The sequence below is a fragment of the Eucyclogobius newberryi genome, unplaced genomic scaffold (genome assembly GCF_026437365.1).
Source record: "Eucyclogobius newberryi isolate DKJ021-1_F unplaced genomic scaffold, fEucNew1.0.hap1 SCAF_20, whole genome shotgun sequence".
NCBI lineage: Eukaryota > Metazoa > Chordata > Actinopteri > Gobiiformes > Gobiidae > Eucyclogobius > Eucyclogobius newberryi.
The window spans coordinates 3,505,115-3,529,768 of record NW_027315835.1 but is presented as its reverse complement, the minus strand read 5'-3'; the positions used below and the strand labels follow the sequence as shown (position 1 = coordinate 3,529,768).

The window sequence follows — 24,654 nt, the reverse complement described above, 5'->3', positions numbered from 1 at the left end:
TTTTTTTGGCTGGTGCGACTTATACTCCAGTGCGACTTATATATGTTTTTTTCTTCTCTATTATGCATTTTTTGGCTGATGCGACTTATACTCCAGTGTTTCGGTGTAATCCCTCATTGGTCCAGGCGTGTTCCATAGTAGAAAACGCTTCAGTTGTAGTCATCTGGACTCAGTTTGAAAAAATAGACGTTTCGACTCTCATCCAAGAGTCATTGTCAATAACAGAATTTAGGTCGAGAACTCCGATATTAATACTGTTCTGTGGTAAGACCCGCCCATTGGGAGGAGCCTTCCTGAAGTAGAAAGAGTTGTTTGTTTCAACAGAAACTCCCCCTTGTATCTACCGAGCCTATTCAGAATCTTAATGGGCTATTAGAAACCTCTTTGTCTTTGTGAGACCCTGGCTCAACCACCCTGAGGACCTGATTAGCATCTGAATGTCCTTTACCTTTCCAGGGGTTCAGAATCCCATTATAAATAACAGGAAGATGAAACCTAAGCCCTCCATTTCTGTTTAAAGAAGGTCTTTCTTTTTTAACAAAAATAGCTTCCTTGACTCCTCTTTCAAACCATCTTTTCTCCTGCTTAAAACCTTCACCTCACCGTCTTCAAACGAGTGATTAGAGGCTTCAAGATGGAGATGCACGGCGCTCTGAGGTCCTGAACTAGTATTTCTTCTGTGCTGATAAAGCCTCTTGTGTAGAGGCTGTTTCGTCTCACCTATGTAACGTTCTTTACAGCTTTCTTCACTGCATTGGATCGAATAAACTACATTGCTCTGTTTTTGAGTCGGCAACTTGTCCTTAGGATGAACCAGTTTTTGTCTTAAAGTGTTTCCTGGTTTAAAATAAACAGGGACTTCGTGTTGTCTAAAAATTCTCTGCAGTTTTTCCGACAGGCCAGACACATAAGGGATAGAAACACCCTTCCTTCTCTGTTCAGTTTCCCTTTTGTCCTGCTTCTTGGTTCTCTTCACTCTGTTGAGAGCCCAAGCGGGGTAACCACAGGCTGAGAGGGCATTTCAGACATGTTTTTCCTCTTTCTTCTTGCCCTCTGAGCTGGTGGGCACACCTTGAGCTCTGTGTTGTAAGGTTCTGATCACACCCAGCTTGTGCTGTAGTGGGTGGTTGGAACCAAAGAGCAAATACTGGTCCGTGTGTGTAGGTTTCCTATATACTTCTATTTGGAGTTTCCCGTCCTCTCCTCTGATCGTGGAACAATCAAGAAAGGCCAAGCGATTCTCCTTAGCGTCTTCTCTTGTAAACCTGATATGTGGGTCCACAGCATTGATGTGATCAGAGAAGGTTTCCAGCTCTTGTTTCTTGATTGTTACAAAAGTATCATCGACATAGCGGAGCCACAGTTTTGGGGCTATGCCTGAGAATGAGGACAGTGCCTTCTTCTCAAAGTGCTCCATGTACAGGTTGGCCACTATGGGAGAGACGGGCGAGCCCATGGCACAGCCATGAATCTGTCTGTAAAATTGTCCCTGGAATTGAAAGTAAGTGGTGTTCAGACAGATGTCCAACAGTTTACATATGTGTTCAGGTGTCAGTTTGGTCCTTTCCTGTAGGGTGGTGTCTTCCTGCAGTCTGGTCCTCACTGCTGCTACTGCATCAGAGGTCGGGATGCAGGTGAACAGGGACACAACATCATATGAAACCATGAGGTCATCTGGGTCCAGTTGGAGATGTTTCACTTTATCCACAAAGTTGTGCGTGTTTTCCACATGATGTTCCGAATTCCCCACAAGCGGAGCCAATATAGTTGTTAAATGCTTGGCCACATTGTAAGTGATGGAATCTGTGCTGCACACTATGGGTCTGAGTGGCACCTCCTTTTTGTGTATTTTTGGAAGGCCATAAATGCAAGGCATGGCTTCACCAGGATACAGTCTGTAATACAGAGGCCGGTCTATCGCTTCCTCTTTTTCCAGCCTTTGTAAACAGTCTATCACTTTCTTCTTGTAACCACTGGTCGGATCTCTTTTCAAGCGTTCGTATGTGGTCGTGTCCTCGAGGAGGGTGTGGACTTTGGCTTCGTAATCAGCTGCGTTGAGAATCACAGTGCAACGTCCCTTGTCTGCTGGGAGGATGTTGATGCTATGATCTTTTTCCAGTGCTGAAAGTGCTTTACTCTCTTCAGCTGTGATATTTGAAGGCGGTGGTTTGGCACTCTTCAGGGTCGCTGTGACACGTAACCTCAGGTCTGTAGCCTCCGATTCAGTCATTTTGTTGTTCCTAATTGCAGTTTCAGTGGCTGTGATGTAGTCCTCTGTAGGGATGTGTTTCGAGGTGACAGAAAAGTTGAGCCCTTTAGAGAGCACCTCCTTTTCTGCCTGTGTCAGAACACGATCTGATAGGTTCTTAATCCAATTGTTTTTGCTGGTCGCTAATTTGTCTGTCTCAGTCCTAATGTCTAGCTCGACCTCACCTGCATTCTTTTTGTTCAAAAGAATTTTGAACTTCTTGATTTGGCGTTCTTTGCTCTTCTTGTGCTGTGCTTCTTGTGCTGTCTGTGTAAAATCCAGCACTCTTTTGAAAGCTTCTTCAGGGAGTATGCTGGTTAATTTCTCCTGTAGTTCAGGACCTCAGAGCGCCGTGCATCTCCATCTTGAAGCCTCTAATCACTCGTTTGAAGACGGTGAGGTGAAGGTTTTAAGCAGGAGAAAAGATGGTTTGAAAGAGGAGTCAAGGAAGCTATTTTTGTTAAAAAAGAAAGACCTTCTTTAAACAGAAATGGAGGGCTTAGGTTTCATCTTCCTGTTATTTATAATGGGTTACTGAACCCCTGGAAAGGTAAAGGACATTCAGATGCTAATCAGGTACTCAGGGTGGTTGAGCCAGGGTCTCACAAAGACAAAGAGGTTTCTAATAGCCCATTAAGATTCTGAATAGGCTCGGTAGATACAAGGGGGAGTTTCTGTTGAAACAAACAACTCTTTCTACTTCAGGAAGGCTCCTCCCAATGGGCGGGTCTTACCACAGAACAGTATTAATATCGGAGTTCTCGACCTAAATTCTGTTATTGACAATGACTCTTGGATGAGAGTCGAAACGTCTATTTTTTCAAACTGAGTCCAGATGACTACAACTGAAGCTTTTTCTACTATACTCCAGTGTGATTTTTTCTTCTCTATTATGCATTTTTTGGCTGGTGCGACTTATACTCCAGTGCGACTTATATATGTTTTTTTCTTCTCTATTATGCCATTTTTGGCTGATGCGACTTATACTCCAGTGCGACTTATATATGTTTTTTTCTTCTCTATTATGCATTTTTTGGCTGGTGCGACTTATACTCCAGTGCGACTTATATATGTTTTTTTCTTCTCTATTATGCCATTTTTGGCTGATGCGACTTATACTCCAGTGCGACTTATATATGTTTTTTTCTTCTCTATTATGCATTTTTTGGCTGGTGCGACTTATACTCCAGTGCGACTTATATATGTTTTTTTCTTCTCTATTATGCCATTTTTGGCTGATGCGACTTATACTCCAGTGCGACTTATATATGTTTTTTTCTTCTCTATTATGCATTTTTTGGCTGGTGCGACTTATACTCCAGTGCGACTTATATATGTTTTTTTCTTTTCTATTAAGCATTTTTTGGCTGATGCGACTTATACTCCAGTGCGACTTATATATGTGTTTTTTCTTCTCTATTATGCATTTTCTGGCTGATGCGACTTATACTCCAGTGCGACTTATACTCCAGTGCGACTTATACTCCAGAAAACAGGGTATAAAGGGCACATATATGTTGGATGTGTGTGGCTCACCGGCACGTAGGAGAGTACCAGGTCTCTGAGGCTGAACGTGTCGCACAGAGTATCCGCCTTCAGCTCCACCCTGAAGTCTCCGTAGGACTCCGCCTCCTCCGTGGGCCAGTACTGACAGCACTTATCCTGGACACACACCCACAGAATCACACTTCCGCTGCGCGCCGTTCGTGTTACTCGTGCGGTAAACGTGGCTGCTGTTGTGTATCGCTTCACAAACTGCGTGCGTGTACTCTGGCTCACCTGCTCCCTCTCCTGGAGCTCCGTGAGCATTACAATGGAGTGACACTTCCACTCCCAGACCATCCTCCAGAAGTCCTCCACCGTGTGCGGCACCGGGCCCTGAGTGGCTATGAAGTAGTCCTTCTGTCTGTATCCCTGAGACGCAGTACCACAGATATAATTACAGTACAAACAGATATAATTACAGTACAAACAGATATAATTACAGTACAAACAGATATAATTACAGTATAATCATCAGCTTTTACTGATTTAACTATTGACAAGAAATATGAACATAGAGATTGTATTTGACGATAGTATTAGTATTATCAGCAGTGGTAGAAGTAGTAGTATTAACTATATGATGGCTCTAATGTGTCCTTATATTAATGATGATTGTAGTAGTAGTAATAGTAGTAGTAGTATAAGTAGTAGTAGTAGTAATAGTAGTAATAGTAATAGTAATAGTAGCAGTAGTAATAGTAGTAGTAATAGTAGTAGTATTTTGTCCTTACATCTATGAAGGAGGCGTTGATGTAGCCGGTGAAGATAGTAGTAGTAGTAGTAATAGTAGTAGTAGTAGTAGTAGTAGGAGTAGTAGTAGTAGTAGTAGTAGTAGTAGTAGTAGTAGTAATAGTAGTAGTAGTAGTAGTAATAGTAGTAGTAGTAGTAGGAGTAGTAGTAGTAGTAGTGGTAATAATAATAGTAGTAGTAGTAGTAGTAGTAGTAGTAGTAGTAGTAGTAGTAGTAGTAGTAGTAATAGTAGTAGTAGTAGTAGTAGTAGTAGTAGTAGTAGTAATAGTAGTAGTAGTAGTAGTAGTAGTAGTAGTAGTAGTAGTAGTAGTAGTAGTAGTAATAGTAGTAGTAGTAGTGTTAGTAGTAGTAGTAGTAATAGTAGTAGTAGTAATAGTAGTAGTAGTAGTAGTAGTAGTAGTAGTAGTAGTAGTAGTAGTAGTAGTAGTAGTAGTAATAGTAGTAGTAGTAGTGTTAGTAGTAGTAGTAGTAATAGTAGTAGTAGTAATAGTGGTAGTAGTAGTAGTAGTAGTAGTAGTAGTAGTAGTAGTAGAAGTAATAGTGGTAATAGTAGTAGTAGTAGTAGTAGTAGTAGTAGTAGTAGTAGAAGTAATAGTGGTAATAGTAGTAGTAGTAGTAGTAGTAGTAGTAGTAGTAGTAGTAGTAGTAGTAGTAGTAGTAGTAGTAGAAGTAATAGTGGTAGTAGTAGTAGTAGTAGTAGTAGTAGTAGTAATAGTGGTAGTAGTAGTAGTAGTAGTAGTAGTAGTAGTAGTAGTAGTAGAAGTAATAGTGGTAATAGTAGTAGTAGTAGTAGTAGTAGTAGTAGTATATTGCTCTTACGTCTATGAAGGAGGCGTTGATGTAGTCAGTGAACTCTTGACCTCGGCGCATGGACAAAATGACTCGATTGAAATCGTCTGAAACAGAAAGAAACAGGAAACACCTCAAAACACACGAGAAAAACATGTTCAGTGACACACAAAACACACACACCACACACAAAACACACACAAAACACACACACTACACACAAAACACACACAAAACACACACACCACACACAAAACACACACACCACACACAAAACACACACACCACACACAAAACACACACAAAACACACACACCACACACAAAACACACACAAAACACACACACCACACACAAAACACACACACCACACACAAAACACACACACCACACACAAAACACACACAAAACACACACACCACACACAAAACACACACAAAACACACACAAAACACACACACCACACACAAAACACACACACCACACACAAAACACACACAAAACAAACACACCACACACAAAACACACACCACACACACCATATACAAAACCCACACACACCACACAAAACACACACACACCACACACAAAACACACACAAAACACACAAAACACACACACCAGACACACCAGACACAAAACACACACACACACACACACATACACACACACACACACACACCAGACACAAAACACACACACCACACACAAAACACACACACCACACACAAAACACACACACCAGACACACACAAAACACACTCAAAACGCACACAAACCACACACAAAAAAAACTAAAAAAATATTGCGGTACACGTTGACCCAAAATAGACCAAATAAATAAAAATAAATAAATAAAATAAATAAAATAAATAAAATAAATAAAATAAATAAAATAAATAAAATAAATAAAATAAATTAGTAGTTAAAGTGTAGTTAAAGTGTGGTTAAAGTGTGTAGTGTGTGTAGTTAAAGTGTGTAGTGTGTAGTGTGTGTAGTGTGTGTACTTAAAGTGTCTAGTGTGTGTAGTGTGTAGTGTGTGTAGTTAAAGTGTGTAGTGTGTGTAGTGTGTAGTGTGTGTAGTTAAAGTGTGTAGTTAAGTGTGTAGTGTGTAGTGTGTGTAGTAAAGTGTGTAGTGTGTGTAGTGTGTGTAGTGTGTGTAGTGTGTGTAGTGTGTGTAATGTGTAGTGTGTGTAGTAAAGTGTGTAGTAAAGTGTGTAGTAAAGTGTGTAGTGTGTGTAGTAAAGTGTGTAGTGTGTGTAGTTAAAGTGTGTAGTGTGTGTAGTAAAGTGTGTAGTAAAGTGTGTAGTAAAGTGTGTAGTGTGTGTAGTAAAGTGTGTAGTGTGTGTAGTTAAAGTGTGTAGTGTGTGTAGTAAAGTGTGTAGTGTGTGCAGTGTTTGCAGTGTGTGTAGTAAAGTGTGTAGTGTGTGTAGTGTGTGTAGTGTGTAGTGTGTGTAGTAAAGTGTGTAGTGTGTGTAGTGTGTGTAGTGTGTGTAGTAAAATGTGTAGTGTGTGTAGTTAGTGTGTAGTGTGTGTAGTAAAGTGTGTAGTGTGTGTAGTTAAAGTGTGTAGTGTGTGTAGTAAAGTGTGTAGTGTGTGTAGTTGAAGTGTGTAGTTGAAGTGTGTAGTAAAGTGTGTAGTAAATTGTGTAGTAAAGTGTGTAGTGTGTGTAGTTAAAGTGTGTAGTGTGTGTAGTGTGTGTAGTAAAGTGTGTAGTGTGTGTGGTGTGTGTAGTGTGTGCAGTAAAGTGTGTAGTGTGTGTAGTGTGTAGTGTGTGTAGTGTGTGTAGTAAAGTGTGTAGTGTGTGTAGTAAAGTGTGTAGTGTGTAGTAAAGTGTGTAGTAAAGTGTATTGTGTGTGTAGTTAAAGTGTGTAGTGTGTGTAGTAAAGTGTGTAGTGTGTGTAGTTGAAGTGTGTAGTTGAAGTGTGTAGTGTGTGTAGTTGAAGTGTGTAGTTAAGTGTGTAGTGTGTGTAGTGTGTGTAGTGTGTAGTGTGTGTAGTAAAGTGTGTAGTAAAGTGTGTAGTGTGTGTGTAGTGTGTGTAGTGTGTGTAGTAAAGTGTGTAGTAAAGTGTGTAGTGTGTGTAGTAAAGTGTGTAGTGTGTGTAGTTAAAGTGTGTAGTGTGTGTAGTAAAGTGTGTAGTAAAGTGTGTAGTGTGTGTAGCAAAGTGTGTAGTGTGTGGTGTGTGTAGTGTGTGTAGTGTGTGTAGTAAAGTGTGTAGTGTGTGTGTAGTGTGTGTAGTAAAGTGTGTAGTAAAGTGTGTAGTAAAGTGTGTAGTGTGTGTAGTAAAGTGTGTAGTGTGTGTAGTAAAGTGTGTAGTGTGTGTAGTAAAGTGTGTAGTAAAGTGTGTAGTAAAGTGTGTAGTGTGTGTAGTAAAGTGTGTAGTGTGTGTAGTTAAAGTGTGTAGTGTGTGTAGTGTGTGTAGTGTGTGTAGTAAAGTGTGTAGTGTGTGTAGTGTGTGCAGTGTTTGCAGTGTGTGTAGTAAAGTGTGTAGTGTGTGTAGTGTGTGTAGTAAAGTGTGTAGTGTGTGTAGTGTGTAGTGTGTGTAGTGTGTGTAGTAAAGTGTGTAGTGTGTGTAGTAAAGTGTGTAGTGTGTGTAGTAAAGTGTGTAGTAAAGTGTATTGTGTGTGTAGTTAAAGTGTGTAGTGTGTGTAGTAAAGTGTGTAGTGTGTGTAGTTGAAGTGTGTAGTTGAAGTGTGTAGTGTGTGTAGTTGAAGTGTGTAGTTAAGTGTGTAGTGTGTGTAGTGTGTGTAGTGTGTAGTGTGTGTAGTAAAGTGTGTAGTAAAGTGTGTAGTGTGTGTGTAGTGTGTGTAGTGTGTGTAGTAAAGTGTGTAGTAAAGTGTGTAGTGTGTGTAGTAAAGTGTGTAGTGTGTGTAGTTAAAGTGTGTAGTGTGTGTAGTAAAGTGTGTAGTAAAGTGTGTAGTGTGTGTAGGAAAGTGTGTAGTGTGTGGTGTGTGTAGTGTGTGTAGTGTGTGTAGTAAAGTGTGTAGTGTGTGTGTAGTGTGTGTAGTAAAGTGTGTAGTAAAGTGTGTAGTAAAGTGTGTAGTGTGTGTAGTAAAGTGTGTAGTGTGTGTAGTAAAGTGTGTAGTGTGTGTAGTAAAGTGTGTAGTAAAGTGTGTAGTAAAGTGTGTAGTAAAGTGTGTAGTGTGTGTAGTAAAGTGTGTAGTGTGTGTAGTTAAAGTGTGTAGTGTGTGTAGTGTGTGTAGTGTGTGTAGTAAAGTGTGTAGTGTGTGTAGTGTGTGCAGTGTTTGCAGTGTGTGTAGTAAAGTGTGTAGTGTGTGTAGTGTGTGTAGTGTGTGTAGTAAAGTGTGTAGTGTGTGTAGTGTGTGTAGTAAAGTGTGTAGTGTGTGTAGTTAGTGTGTAGTGTGTGTAGTAAAGTGTGTAGTGTGTGTAGTTAAAGTGTGTAGTGTGTGTAGTAAAGTGTGTAGTGTGTGTAGTTGAAGTGTGTAGTTGAAGTGTGTAGTAAAGTGTGTAGTAAATTGTGTAGTAAAGTGTGTCGTGTGTGTAGTTAAAGTGTGTAGTGTGTGTAGTGTGTGTAGTGTGTGTAGTAAAGTGTGTAGTGTGTGTGGTGTGTGTAGTGTGTGCAGTAAAGTGTGTAGTGTGTGTAGTGTGTGTAGTAAAGTGTGTAGTGTGTGTAGTAAAGTGTGTAGTGTGTGTAGTAAAGTGTGTAGTAAAGTGTATTGTGTGTGTAGTTAAAGTGTGTAGTGTGTGTAGTAAAGTGTGTAGTGTGTGTAGTTGAAGTGTGTAGTTGAAGTGTGTAGTGTGTGTAGTTGAAGTGTGTAGTTAAGTGTGTAGTGTGTGTAGTGTGTGTAGTGTGTAGTGTGTGTAGTAAAGTGTGTAGTAAAGTGTGTAGTGTGTGTGTAGTGTGTGTAGTAAAGTGTGTAGTAAAGTGTGTAGTGTGTGTAGTAAAGTGTGTAGTGTGTGTAGTTAAAGTGTGTAGTGTGTGTTGTAAAGTGTGTAGTGTGTGTAGTTGAAGTGTGTAGTTGAAGTGTCTAGTAAAGTGTGTAGTAAAGTGTGTAGTAAAGTGTGTAGTGTGTGTAGTTAAAGTGTGTAGTGTGTGTAGTGTGTGTAGTAAAGTGTGTAGTGTGTGTGGTGTGTGTAGTGTGTGCAGTGTGTGTAGTAAAGTGTGTAGTGTGTGTAGTAAAGTGTGTAACGTGTGTAGTGTGTGTAGTAAAGTGTGTAGTGTGTGTAGTAAAGTGTGTAGTGTGTGTAGTAAAGTGTGTAGTAAAGTGTAGTAAAGTGTGTAGTGTGTGTAGTTGAAGTGTGTAGTTGAAGTGTCTAGTAAAGTGTGTAGTAAAGTGTGTAGTAAAGTGTGTAGTGTGTGTAGTTAAAGTGTGTAGTGTGTGTAGTGTGTGTAGTAAAGTGTGTAGTGTGTGTGGTGTGTGTAGTGTGTGCAGTGTGTGTAGTAAAGTGTGTAGTGTGTGTAGTAAAGTGTGTAACGTGTGTAGTGTGTGTAGTAAAGTGTGTAGTGTGTGTAGTAAAGTGTGTAGTGTGTGTAGTAAAGTGTGTAGTAAAGTGTAGTAAAGTGTGTAGTGTGTGAGGTTGAAGTGTGTAGTGTGTGTAGTTGAAGTGTGTAGTTAAGTGTGTAGTGTGTGTAGTGTGCGTAGTGTGTGTAGTAAAGTGTGTAGTAAAGTGTGTAGTGTGTGTAGTAAAGTGTGTAGTGTGTGTAGTGTGTAGTGTGTGTAGTGTGTAGTGTGTGTAGTAAAGTGTGTAGTGTGTGTAGTTAAAGTGTGTAGTGTGTGTAGTAAAGTGTGTAGTGTGTGTAGTTAAAGTGTGTAGTTGAAGTGTGTAGTGTGTGTAGTTGAAGTGTGTAGTTAAGTGTGTAGTGTGTGTAGTGTGTGTAGTGTGTAGTGTGTGTAGTAAAGTGTATAGTAAAGTGTGTAGTGTGTGTGTAGTGTGTGTAGTAAAGTGTGTAGTGTGTGTAGTTAGTGTGTAGTGTGTGTAGTAAAGTGTGTAGTGTGTGTAGTAAAGTGTGTAGTGTGTGTAGTGTGTGTAGTTGAAGTGTGTAGTTGAAGTGTGTAGTAAAGTGTGTAGTAAAGTGTGTAGTAAAGTGTGTAGTGTTTGTAGTTAAAGTGTGTAGTGTGTGTAGTTTGTGTAGTGTGTGTAGTAAAGTGTGTAGTTAAGTGTGTAGTGTGTAGTGTGTGTAGTAAAGAGTGTAGTGTGTGTAGTAAAGTGTGTAGTGTGTGTGTAGTGTGTGTAGTAAAGTGTGTAGTGTGTGTGTAGTGTGTGTAGTAAAGAGTGTAGTGTGTGTAGTAAAGTGTGTAGTGTGTGTGTAGTGTGTGTAGTAAAGTGTGTAGTGTGTGTGTATAGTGTGTAGTAAAGTGTGTAGTAAAGTGTGTAGTGTGTGTGTAGTGTGTGTAGTAAAGTGTGTAGTAAAGTGTGTAGTAAAGTGCGTAGTGTGTGTAGTAAAGTGTGTAGTGTGTGTGTAGTGTGTGTAGTAAAGTGTGTAGTGTGTGTGTAGTGTGTGTAGTAAAGTGTGTAGTGTGTAGTGTGTGTAGTAAAGTGTGTAGTAAAGTGTGTAGTGTGTGTGTAGTGCGTGTAGTAAAGTGTGTAGTAAAGTGTGTAGTAAAGTGTGTAGTGTGTGTAGTAAAGTGTGTAGTGTGTGTGTAGTGTGTGTAGTAAAGTGTGTAGTGTGTGTGTAGTGTGTGTAGTAAAGTGTGTAGTAAAGTGTGTAGTGTGTGTAGTAAAGTGTGTAGTAAAGTGTGTAGTGTGTGTAGTAAAGTGTGTAGTAAAGTGTGTAGTAAAGTGTGTAGTGTGTGTAGTAAAGTGTGTAGTAAAGTGTGTAGTGTGTGTGTAGTGTGTGTAGTGTGTGTAGTAAAGTGTGTAGTAAAGTGTGTAGTAAAGTGTGTAGTAAAGTGTGTAGTGTGTGTGTAGTGTGTGTAGTAAAGTGTGTAGTAAAGTGTGTAGTAAAGTGTGTAGTGTGTGTAGTAAAGTGTATAGTAAAGTGTGTAGTGTGTGTAGTAAAGTGTGTAGTGTGTGTAGTGTGTATAGTAAAGTGTGTAGTGTGTGTTGTGTGTGTAGTAAAGTGTGTAGTTTGTGTAGTAAAGTGTGTAGTGTGTGTAGTGCGTGTAGTAAAGTGTATAGTGTGTGTGTAGTGTGTGTAGTAAAGTGTGTAGTGTGTGTAGTAAAGTGTGTAGTGTGTGTAGTTAGTGTGTAGTCTGTGTAGTAAAGTGTGTAGTAAAGTGTGTAGTGTGTGTAGTTGAAGTGTGTAGTAAAGTGTGTAGTAAAGTGTGTAGTAAAGTGTGTGGTAAAGTGTGTAGTTAAAGTGTGTAGTGTGTGTAGTGTGTGTAGTGTGTGCAGTGTGTGTAGTAAAGTGTGTAGTGTGTGTAGTGTGTGTAGTAAAGTGTGTAGTGTGTGTAGTGTGTAGTGTGTGTAGTAAAGTGTGTAGTAAAGTGTGTAGTGTGTGTAGTAAAGTGTGTAGTGTGTGTAGTAAAGTGTGTAGTGTGTGTAGTTAAAGTGTGTAGTGTGTGTAGTAAAGTGTGTAGTGTGTGTTGTTAAAGTGTGTAGTGTGTGCAGTAAAGTGTGTAGTGTGTGTAGTTGAAGTGTGTAGTTGAAGTGTGTAGTGTGTGTAGTTGAAGTGTGTAGTTAAGTGTGTAGTGTGTAGTGTGTGTGTAGTGTGTGTAGTAAAGTGTGTAGTAAAGTGTGTAGTGTGTGTAGTAAAGTGTGCAGTAAAGTGTGTAGTAAAGTGTGTAGTGTGTGTGTAGTGTGTGTAGTAAAGTGTGTAGTAAAGTGTGTAGTGTGTGTAGTAAAGTGTGTAGTGTGTGTGTAGTGTGTGTAGTAAAGTGTGTAGTGTGTGTAGTTAAAGTGTGTAGTGTGTGTAGTAAAGTGTGTAGTGTGTGTAGTTGAAGTGTGTAGTGTGTGTAGTTGAAGTGTGTAGTTAAGTGTGTAGTGTGTAGTGTGTGTGTAGTGTGTGTAGTAAAGTGTGTAGTAAAGTGTGTAGTAAAGTGTGTAGTTAAGTGTGTAGTGTGTGTAGTGTGTAGTGTGTAGTAAAGTGTGTAGTGTGTGTAGTAAAGTGTGTAGTGTGTGTGTAGTGAGTGTGTAGTGTGTGTGTAGTGTGTGTAGTAAAGTGTGTAGTGTGTGTGTAGTGTGTGTAGTAAAGTGTGTAGTAAAGTGTGTAGTAAAGTGTGTAGTGTGTGTGTAGTGTGTGTAGTAAAGTGTGTAGTAAAGTGTGTAGTGTGTGTAGTAAAGTGTGTAGTGTGTGTAGTAAAGTGTGTAGTGTGTGTGTAGTGTGTGTAGTAAAGTGTGTAGTGTGTGTGTAGAGTGTGTGTAGTGTGTGTAGTAAAGTGTGTAGTGTGTGTAGTAAAGTGTGTAGTAAAGTGTGTAGTGTGTGTGTAGTGTGTGTAGTAAAGTGTGTAGTGTGTGTAGTAAAGTGTGTAGTGTGTGTGTAGTGTGTGTAGTAAAGTGTGTAGTAAAGTGTGTAGCAAAGTGTGTAGTGTGTGTGTAGTGTGTGTAGTAAAGTGTGTAGTGTGTGTGTAGTGTGTGTAGTAAAGTGTGTAGTAAAGTGTGTAGTGTGTGTGTAGTGTGTGTAGTAAAGTGTGTAGTGTGTGTAGTAAAGTGTGTAGTGTGTGTGTAGTGTGTGTAGTGTGTGTAGTAAAGTGTGTAGTGTGTGTAGTAAAGTGTGTAGTGTGTGTGTAGTAAAGTGTGTAGTAAAGTGTGTAGTAAAGTGTGTAGTGTGTGTAGTAAAGTGTGTAGTGTGTGTGTAGTGTGTGTAGTAAAGTGTGTAGTGTGTGTGTAGTGTGTGTAGTAAAGTGTGTAGTAAAGTGTGTAGTGTGTGTAGTAAAGTGTGTAGTAAAGTGTGTAGTGTGTGTGTAGTAAAGTGTGTAGTAAAGTGTGTAGTAAAGTGTGTAGTGTGTGTGTAGTGTGTGTAGTAAAGTGTGTAGTAAAGTGTGTAGTAAAGTGTGTAGTGTGTGTAGTAAAGTGTGTAGTAAAGTGTGTAGTGTGTGTGCAGTGTGTGTAGTAAAGTGTGTAGTAAAGTGTGTGGTAAAGTGTGTAGTGTGTGTAGTAAAGTGTGTAGTAAAGTGTGTAGTGTGTGTGTAGTGTGTGTAGTAAAGTGTGTAGTGTGTGTGTAGTGTGTGTAGTAAAGTGTGTAGTGTGTGTGTAGAGTGTGTGTAGTGTGTGTAGTAAAGTGTGTAGTGTGTGTAGTAAAGTGTGTAGTAAAGTGTGTAGTGTGTGTGTAGTGTGTGTAGTAAAGTGTGTAGTGTGTGTAGTAAAGTGTGTAGTGTGTGTGTAGTGTGTGTAGTAAAGTGTGTAGTAAAGTGTGTAGTAAAGTGTTTAGTGTTTGTAGTAAAGTGTGTAGTGTGTGTGTAGTGTGTGTAGTAAAGTGTGTAGTAAAGTGTGTAGCAAAGTGTGTAGTGTGTGTGTAGTGTGTGTAGTAAAGTGTGTAGTGTGTGTGTAGTGTGTGTAGTAAAGTGTGTAGTAAAGTGTGTAGTGTGTGTGTAGTGTGTGTAGTAAAGTGTGTAGTGTGTGTAGTAAAGTGTGTAGTGTGTGTGTAGTGTGTGTGCAGTGTGTGTAGTAAAGTGTGTAGTGTGTGTAGTAAAGTGTGTAGTGTGTGTGTAGTAAAGTGTGTAGTAAAGTGTGTAGTAAAGTGTGTAGTGTGTGTAGTAAAGTGTGTAGTGTGTGTGTAGTGTGTGTAGTAAAGTGTGTAGTGTGTGTGTAGTGTGTGTAGTAAAGTGTGTAGTAAAGTGTGTAGTGTGTGTGTAGTGTGTGTAGTAAAGTGTGTAGTGTGTGTGTAGTGTGTGTAGTAAAGTGTGTAGTGTGTGTGTAGTGTGTGTAGTAAAGTGTGTAGTAAAGTGTGTAGTGTGTGTGTAGTGTGTGTAGTAAAGTGTGTAGTAAAGTGTGTAGTAAAGTGTGTAGTGTGTGTAGTAAAGTGTGTAGTAAAGTGTGTAGTGTGTGTGCAGTGTGTGTAGTAAAGTGTGTAGTAAAGTGTGTGGTAAAGTGTGTAGTGTGTGTAGTAAAGTGTGTAGTAAAGTGTGTAGTGTGTGTGTAGTGTGTGTAGTAAAGTGTGTAGTGTGTGTGTAGTGTGTGTAGTAAAGTGTGTAGTAAAGTGTGTAGTGTGTGTGTAGTGTGTGTAGTAAAGTGTGTAGTGTGTGTGTAGTGTGTGTAGTAAAGTGTGTAGTAAAGTGTGTAGTGTGTGTGTAGTGTGTGTGTAGTGTGTGTAGTAAAGTGTGTAGTAAAGTGTGTAGTGTGTGTGTAGTGTGTGTAGTAAAGTGTGTAGTGTGTGTGTAGTGTGTGTAGTAAAGTGTGTAGTAAAGTGTGTAGTGTGTGTAGTGTGTGTAGTTAAAGTGTGTAGTGTGTGTAGTAAAGTGTGTAGTAAAGTGTGTAGTGTGTGTGTAGTGTGTGTAGTAAAGTGTGTAGTGTGTGTGTAGTGTGTGTAGTAAAGTGTGTAGTAAAGTGTGTAGTGTGTGTGTAGTGTGTGTAGTAAAGTGTGTAGTGTGTGTGTAGTGTGTGTGTAGTGTGTGTAGTAAAGTGTGTAGTAAAGTGTGTAGTGTGTGTGTAGTGTGTGTAGTAAAGTGTGTAGTGTGTGTGTAGTGTGTGTAGTAAAGTGTGTAGTAAAGTGTGTAGTGTGTGTGTAGTGTGTGTAGTAAAGTGTGTAGTGTGTGTGTAGTGTGTGTAGTAAAGTGTGTAGTGTGTGTGTAGTGTGTGTGTAGTGTGTGTAGTAAAGTGTGTAGTGTGTGTGTAGTGTGTGTGTAGTGTGTGTAGTAAAGTGTGTAGTGTGTGTGTAGTGTGTGTAGTAAAGTGTGTAGTGTGTGTGTAGTGTGTGTAGTAAAGTGTGTAGTAAAGTGTGTAGTGTGTGTAGTTAAAGTGTGTAGTAAAGTGTGTAGTAAAGTGTGTAGTGTGTGTAGTGTGTGTAGTTAAAGTGTGTAGTAAAGTGTGTAGTAAAGTGTGTAGTGTGTGTGTAGTGTGTGTAGTAAAGTGTGTAGTAAAGTGTGTAGTGTGTGTAGTAAAGTGTGTAGTAAAGTGTGTAGTGTGTGTAGTGTGTGTAGTTAAAGTGTGTAGTAAAGTGTGTAGTAAAGTGTGTAGTGTGTGTGTAGTGTGTGTGTCTCGTACAGGGGATGATCTGCAGGACTCGGTTCTTCTTCATGTTCACCGGCAGGTTTCCAGTTCTCATGTTTTCTTTCATTATTCTCATGTTCGTCAGTTTCTAAACAGCAACAAAAAAGCAAAAAGGTCAAAAGAAGAAAACTCTGCATTTGTAAAGCTCCAAGTGAGACACAACGTGTTCACACTACACACAAAACACACACTACACACAAAACACACACTACACACAAAACACACACTACACACAAAACACACACTACAGACAAAACACACACTACACACAAAACACACACTACAGACAAAACACACACTACAGACAAAACACACACTACACACAAAACACACACTACAGACAAAACACACACTACACACAAAACACACACTACACACAAAACACACACTACAGACAAAACACACACTACACACAAAACACACACTACACACAAAACACACACTACACACAAAACACACATCAACATGGGGAGTAAACTGGTACTAAACTTGGACTAAACCAGAATAGAACAGGACTAAACCAGAATAGAACAGGACTAAACCAGAATAGAACAGGACTAAACCAGAATAGAACAGGACTAAACAGGACTAAACAAGAGTAGAACAGGACTAAATCAGATTAGAACAGGACTAAACAGGACTAAATCAGAATAGAACAGGACTAAACAGGACTAAATCAGAATAGAACAGGACTAAACAGGACTAAATCAGAATAGAACAGGACTAAATCAGATTAGAACAGGACTAAACAGGACTAAACAAGAGTAGAACAGGACTAAATCAGATTAGAACAGGACTAAATCAGAATAGAACAGGACTAAACAGGACTAAACAAGAGTAGAACAGGACTAAATCAGATTAGAACAGGACTAAATCAGAATAGAACAGGACTAAATCAGAATAGAACAGGACTAAATCAGAGTAGAACAGGACTAAACAGGACTAAATCAGATTAGAACAGGACTAAATCAGAGTAGAACAGGACTAAATCAGATTAGAACAGGACTAAATCAGAATAGAACAGGACTAAACAGGACTAAACAAGAGTAGAACAGGACTAAATCAGATTAGAACAGGACTAAATCAGAATAGAACAGGACTAAACAGGACTAAACAAGAGTAGAACAGGACTAAATCAGATTAGAACAGGACTAAATCAGAATAGAACAGGACTAAACAGGACTAAACAAGAGTAGAACAGGACTAAATCAGATTAGAACAGGACTAAATCAGAATAGAACAGGACTAAATCAGAATAGAACAGGACTAAATCAGAGTAGAACAGGACTAAACAGGACTAAATCAGATTAGAACAGGACTAAATCAGAGTAGAACAGGACTAAATCAGATTAGAACAGGACTAAACCAGAATAGAACAGGACTAAATCAGAATAGAACAGGACTAAACCAGAATAGAACAGGACTAAACAGGACTAAATCAGATTAGAACAGGACTAAATCAGATTAGAACAGGACTAAATCAGAATAGAACAGGACTAAACCAGAATAGAACAGGACTAAACCAGAATAGAACAGGACTAAACCAGAATAGAACAGGACTAAACAGGACTAAACAAGAGTAGAACAGGACTAAATCAGATTAGAACAGGACTAAACAGGACTAAATCAGAATAGAACAGGACTAAACAGGACTAAATCAGAATAGAACAGGACTAAACAGGACTAAATCAGAATAGAACAGGACTAAATCAGATTAGAACAGGACTAAATCAGAATAGAACAGGACTAAACAGGACTAAACAAGAGTAGAACAGGACTAAATCAGATTAGAACAGGACTAAATCAGAATAGAACAGGACTAAACAGGACTAAACAAGAGTAGAACAGGACTAAATCAGATTAGAACAGGACTAAATCAGAATAGAACAGGACTAAACAGGACTAAACAAGAGTAGAACAGGACTAAATCAGATTAGAACAGGACTAAATCAGAATAGAACAGGACTAAATCAGAATAGAACAGGACTAAATCAGAGTAGAACAGGACTAAATCAGAGTAGAACAGGACTAAACCAGATTAGAACAGGACTAAATCAGAATAGAACAGGACTAAACCAGATTAGAACAGGACTAAATCAGAATAGAACAGGACTAAATCAGAATAGAACAGGACTAAATCAGAGTAGAACAGGACTAAATCAGAATAGAACAGGACTAAATCAGATTAGAACAGGACTAAATCAGATTAGAACAGGACTAAATCAGATTAGAACAGGACTAAATCAGAATAGAACAGGACTAAATCAGAATAGAACAGGACTAAATCAGAGTAGAACAGGACTAAATCAGAATAGAACAGGACTAAATCAGATTAGAACAGGACTAAATCAGATTAGAACAGGACTAAATCAGAATAGAACAGGACTAAATCAGAGTAGAACAGGACTAAATCAGAATAGAACAGGACTAAATCAGATTAGAACAGGACTAAATCAGATTAGAACAGGACTAAATCAGAATAGAACAGGACTAAATCAGAGTAGAACAGGACTAAATCAGAATAGAACAGGACTAAATCAGATTAGAACAGGACTAAATCAGATTAGAACAGGACTAAATCAGAGTAGAACAGGACTAAATCAGAATAGAACAGGACTAAATCAGATTAGAACAGGACTAAACCAGATTAGAACAGGACTAAATCAGAATAGAACAGGACTAAATCAGATTAGAACAGGACTAAATCAGAGTAGAACAGGACTAAATCAGAGTAGAACAGGACTAAATCAGAATAGAACAGGACTAAATCAGAGTAGAACAGGACTAAACCAAGTCTACTTCAGACAAATTTGGGCTCAAACATGAACAAAAAAAACACAAACGCATTGAACCGTTTTTGTAGATGCAAAATTCATTTTAGATCTTTTTGTGTATGTCACTGAATAAATCCATATAACTTCTGACTTGGAGCAGATTTGTCTGAAGAACGTTGTTGTCGTTTAATTAGAGAAAAGTGACAGACGTGGACATAAAACGACATAAAACTGTGAGATATGGAGGAAATAGTTTATCCAAAGGCGCTGGGACAGGAAGCAGAGGAATGAGGAGGAAGAGGAAGAGGAAACCAGTGAAAGTATGTGCCAGAGGAGGCTTCAGAGTCTCAAGAGTGTGGAACTACTCAAGACTTATATATATGTGACTACGCACATGAGTTATAGACACTGTTTCTCAAGGTCAAAGGTGGAATTGTAATGTTTTGTTATTTTTCTCCTGTTTTATTGTGTCATTTCATACATATTGTTCTATTTATGTCATATATGTTTCTTTTGAGAGCCAATCCACACTATTGACAAAGAAGAAATCGACAATAATTCACCTTTTGTATTCACCCTTCACTCTTGACTTAGAGCGCCCCCTACAGGACGACTCACTGAACTCAAATGCACTTCAGACAAATACATTTTGAACTGTGCTCAAAAAATGTTACAGAAAAACACATTTTATAGGTTTAGAATTTCACTTCCTGTTTGTAATTGATGACATCACAGTAGAGAATTACCCAGAAAACACTGGGACAAAACTCATATAATGTTACAATTATTTATTTGAAATAAAAATAAAAAAGAGAGCGATTTTATTTCGTTGAATTAACATTTAGACAGGAATGAGTGTCCCTGGTGTGATGTCACTTCCTGTCCATTTTCAACAGATTATTTAGACTTTTCTCCACAAATATCTGCTTGATTGTTGTAAAACTATAATGTATTTGTACAACAGGTATAAATACACCAAATAAAAGACCTGGTTTAGACCTGGTTTAGACCTGGTTTGGACATGGGTTTGTCACTTTAGTTCAGTGGCACTTTAAAGGGGATGTAGCACATCATATAATATAGAATATAGAATATATTATATATAATATAATATATAATATTTGGTAAAAGCCGTTCTTGGGTCAGAATGAGTGTAAAACGTCCTCTGACCTTGAACTCGTCCTCCAGCCCGACTCGGTCCCCGTCCGTGTACGTGTTGTGCAGTTTGTGTAGATGTCCCTCTAAAGACGACACGTCCAGCTCCGTGTCCCCGTACAGGAAGTACTCAAGGAGCGCCTGGTATATGAAGGAGTACTGCATCTGCGAGTACAGTACAGTACATTCAAGAAACACAATACCTCATACATGTACTTACTGTGTACTATTAATGTACTTATTCAAATGTACAAATACATATGAGGGAGTGGAATAACGGTCAGATGAATCAAACTGTCGAAAATATTTAGACATTCAAAATGTACTTAGACATTCAAAATGTACTTACAAACAGAGCTTCAACACAGTTACTTGAGTAGTTTAAGTATTTAGTCAAAGTGATTATTTCTATTGTACATTAAGATTTTTTAGATATATTTTTAACTAAATATGAGTTGTAATATAGTGACTGACGACCTCTAGAAAGAGAATTAATTATTCATAAATAAACTGTATCATTAATAAGAATCTGGAATAAATAAATAAAATAAATAGTTTATTATTATTGTCATTATTAAATGTTGATTAAATAATGTTGTTGTCTTTGTGATTATTTCACAATCACAATTATTTAATTTAATTGTTGCATCTCTTCAAACACATAAAACAGAAAGTAAAAACTGTTTTAATATTAGATTTACCAAAGCAACTTATCATTTATGGAATAAGTCACTAACAACTAAAGAACATACTAAACTAAAGAACTAAAGAACATACTAAACTAAAGAACTAAAGAACATACTAAACTAAAGAACTAAAGAACATACTAAACTAAAGAACTAAAGAACATACTAAACTAAAGAACTAAAGAACATACTAAACTAAAGAACTAAAGAACATACTAAACTAAAGAACTAAAGAACATACTAAACTAAAGAACTAAAGAACATACTAAACTAAAGAACTAAAGAACATACTAAACTAAACAACTAAAGAACATACTAAACTAAAGAACTAAAGAACATACTAAACTAAAGAACTAAAGAACATACTAAACTAAACAACTAAAGAACATACTAAACTAAAGAACTAAAGAACATACTAAACTAAAGAACTAAAGAACATACTAAACTAAAGAACTAAAGAACATACTAAACTAAAGAACTAAAGAACATACTAAACTAAAGAACTAAAGAACATACTAAACTAAAGAACTAAAGAACATACTAAACTAAAGAACTAAAGAACATACTAAACTAAAGAACTAAAGAACATACTAAACTAAAGAACTAAAGAACATACTAAACTAAAGAACTAAAGAACATACTAAACTAAAGAACTAAAGAACATACTAAACTAAAGAACTAAAGAACATACTAAACTAAAGAACTAAAGAACATACTAAACTAAACAACTAAAGAACATACTAAACTAAACAACTAAAGAACATACTAAACTAAAGAACTAAAGAACATACTAAACTAAACAACTAAAGAACATACTAAACTAAACAACTAAAGAACATAAACTAAAGGCATTAAACATCTGACATTTGGGTTCATATGCAGTAAATGACGTATGATTTCAGATATAATTTACGGTCAGATGTGGACAAAAAACGCTCTTTAATCAACTTCCGAGCGTGAGGTCCACGCCCCGCCACCAGAAGGTAACGGGACCGGTCCTTTCCCCGCCGCTACGACACTCACGTCCGTCTGCACGAGCTGCGAGCGCTGCTCCCTGATCCTGGACACGAAGCCGAACACGTCCACCTTCTGCTCCGAGTGCATCATGTCGATCATCCCGTCGATCACGATGAATGTCCCCGTCCTGCCCACGCCGGCGCTGAGGGGCGGGAACAAGAGGTGAGGGGCGGGAACAAGAGGTGAGGGGCGGGAACAAGAGGTGAGGGGCGGGAACAAGAGGTGAGGGGCGGGAACAAGAGGGAAAACCCGCCCGTCAAAGTGCAGAACGTTATTTATCTCTATCTAAGTCCAGTTTTAGGAGGCGATAAAGCCACATGCACAAGTTCATCTGCGTCGTTTCGGGACAGAAGCAAAATTCCCAAAAATTCCCTATAAATTCATAGTATTTAATGGGAATATCTCATGTAAAATAGACTACTCTGAACTTTTAAGCACGTTTTAACCGTTCCCTCGTCAGTAGATCACCCTAAAGCTGTGTTTTAATTGATTCTCGCATCTAGGCATGTCAAGATTATAAGGTTTAATCGATAATTGGGATTATTCAGGTCACAATATAATCATAAAAATAAGAAAAATAATAATCGTGCCAATTTTAGAAGCAAATTGAAGTATTTTTTGTTCAGTATACAGCACAAAAATGGACATAAATGTAAAGAACTTGTTTTAATCTGGCTGTTTTTGTCACATTTGACTTTATTTTGCCTTTCAGAGCGTTCAGTTGTATGAAGCCGCTCACAAACAGTCACGTGTTCGAAATGAAAAGATTTCACTGTTGTTCAGTCACAGTCTCAATAATCGTGAATAATCGTTAAATCCTGATGTTTTTCCTCACAATAATCGTAACACAAACTGTACATCTGAGGTTCAACAATAAAAACTAAACCAGTCGATAAAAATCCGCTGATTGGTGAAATTCCACTGTTCCAAAGTTATTTTTTTTGATTATTATTTTTTCCTTTTATTTCAATTAATGAAAGTTTTAGTCAATTTTTCAATTTTGTTAAATTTTGTTTAAATTTTTTAAATTTGTAAAAAAAAATTGTTTGACTGTAAGTTCTGCCGTTTTGAACAGAAAGTCAATGCACTCGTTTCTAATACCAAGCTGTTTTAGATCAAAATTGCAGTTAAAAATGAACAAAATGTAAAATCATTATCGACATAAGTTTTATTCTGCTATTTTCTGGGCAATTCTTGTGTAAAACTGCATCTTCTGTAGTAAATTACACTTATTTGCCTTTTATGAAAGCCACAACATCATTACCATCACTGTGAGGGTTAAATATCTTCTTTTCCGAGGTAAAAAGGGCGTAAATAACGGTCAGTACCTGCAGTGGACCACGATGGGCCCGGCGAAGGAAGGGTTGACCGCTTTGACCTTCTTGAGGAACTTGAGCATCCCGATGGGAGAGAAGGGCACGCCGAAGTCCGGCCAACTGGTGAAGTGCAGCTGAGTGACCAGACGGGAGCTTTTCCCCGTGTCCGACGCCTGCTGCACAAAAACACCACAAACACAACATGGAAATACGACTAAACCAAGGCTAAATGTCAAACTGTGCTAAATATACACAGAAAAGCACCTCGTTTTACTGTTTTATTCCAAAACATACGATCTAAAACGCCAAATTAACTGTTTAAAATGAAAATTATTGCATTTTATTTGTAATTTCACATTGATTTTGAGGCACTCATTTGCTTTTTCTCATATAAACAAACAAGTGTATATGAGAAAAAGCAAATGAGTGCCTCAAAATCAATGAGAAATTACAAATATAATGCAACAATCTTCATTTTGAGAAAAAAGTTTTACCGTCTCATTCCAAAACATACGATCTAAAACGCCAATTTAACTGTTCAAAATGAAGATTATTGCATTTTATTTGTAATTTCATATTGATTTTGAGGCACTCATTTGCTTTTTCTCATATATATCAGTCCTGGGTAAAATTATAATAGTGTCTTATGTAATTATATGATCCAGATCTAAGTTTTAAAGCTTATTTTAGCTAAAAAAACGGGAAATGTCTGAATGAAATGAAACGTACAGATGAATAAAATAAAGGGCAACATACATTTTGCACACAGAACTTGCGAATGGTGTAGTCCACGAGGATGGTGAAGTCCTCCACTGCCACCCGGATGTTTCCATAGGTCCAGCAGCCCTGGTCCGGCCAGTACTGGTGACACTTGTCCTGTAGGAGGCGACAAAGCGTCACGCAGGTTACAGCGCGTGTCTTCTTATGCAAGCTGTTTTTAGAGCTTTAAACACCGTGTTTTGATGCTGTTTTCTCATCATATTTCAGTACATATTTGTCCCTTTATGTGTCTTAACCTTGCTGTTTATTCATATGAGCATTTTGTGTCTGCTCCTTTCATATCTGTGCAAATGTTCCACAGAAAACAGTTTGTACAGTGTTTTAATATTCTGCCCCCTCCACTTCTACTTATCTATAAAAGGTTTGGAAACTAAAACTGATTCCAAAAGTTCAGTTTGAATGAATGCGTTTGGACGTTTAGTCAATTTTCTTTCTACTTTTCTTGGAATTACAGAGGATTTTTATGGGGCGTGGCCAGAAGCAGACATGGATTGGATTCGCTGGAGATTTGAGGGTGACGTGTGAGTTTAATACATAAACATAAACTGGTTGGTATCTTGTCCTGGGTCGGATTGCACCGCGCCTACTTTAGTCAACGATTCTAGGAGCGTTTCTTTAGTTGAACATGAACGTTTCTGTGTCATAAGTTTTATGATCGTGTCAGTGCTGGAGTTACCATCACGAAGCAGCTAACAAACTCATAAACTACAGTTTTAATCATTCTTTACTGGCAGATGACAAACAAATACAACAACAGCTCCAATATCGAGGTTTTATTCTCTGTTTTAAACTGTTATTAGGGGTGGGCACTGTTATTACAGATGCTTTAGGGACTGATTTAACTGTATATTGTTGTATATTCTCACTGTAGGTTCTTTGTGTTTTCATTTTATTCCGTGTTTTTGTGAAGCACTTTGTGACTTCTGACTGTGAAAGGTGCTTTGCAAATAAAATGTACTTACTTATTAGTATTACTATTACTATTATTATTATTATTATTATTATTACTACAATTGTTATCATTATTATTGTCATTTGAATTTTTAATTTAAATTTTTAAGTCGCACTGGAGTATGAAATGCAGTTGCAAGTGTGAAAATAACAAATAATTTCACATATAAGTCGCACTGGAGTATAAGTATATAAGTATAAATATAAGTATAATTCGCACCCCGGCCAAACTATGAAAAAAGGTGTGACTTATAGTCCAGAAAATACGGTATTACACGTTCTCTACCATGGAAACTCCCGTGACTTTGAGAATCTGAACCTGACTCACTGCGGTCAGTCCACATCACACACACACAGAGGCGGGGCCAGGACTCTTCATTTGGGGCCCCGCGGCGCCGTAATGAAACTCCCCTCAGGACTTTATCACACCATTATGTTCCCATCGATTTGAAAACGCCGATTCAAATCCTCTCCATTTCTCCTCGTATCGATCGCATTAGACCTCGTTTGGGTGAAGCAGGAGCCGCAGGACGACGCAGTACGAGAGGCGGAGAAGTGGGAGGGATTTTAAAAAGACGCCGTCAGTAAAAAGA

At 38.1% G+C, this 24,654-nt stretch overlaps 1 protein-coding gene across 4 annotated transcripts in view; it reads right to left on the bottom strand.

Moving 5' to 3' along the window:
- ptprea (protein tyrosine phosphatase receptor type Ea) overlaps positions 1–24,654 on the bottom strand; it is an 81,163-nt gene that overhangs the window by 5,577 nt on the left and 50,932 nt on the right. For 3 of the 4 annotated variants that reach the window (XM_072456070.1, XM_072456067.1, XM_072456069.1), the window contains 8 exons: positions 23,087–23,206; positions 22,343–22,506; positions 21,021–21,156; positions 19,327–19,476; positions 15,377–15,470; positions 5,363–5,439; positions 4,028–4,162; positions 3,785–3,910 (listed from right to left, as the gene is read on the bottom strand). In XM_072456070.1, the coding sequence (XP_072312171.1) occupies positions 3,785–3,910; positions 4,028–4,162; positions 5,363–5,439; positions 15,377–15,470; positions 19,327–19,476; positions 21,021–21,156; positions 22,343–22,506; positions 23,087–23,206 (1,002 nt within the window). The remainder of the gene's footprint in view (positions 1–3,784; positions 3,911–4,027; positions 4,163–5,362; positions 5,440–15,376; positions 15,471–19,326; positions 19,477–21,020; positions 21,157–22,342; positions 22,507–23,086; positions 23,207–24,654) is intronic. The other variant, XM_072456068.1, reaches the window with a different exon arrangement.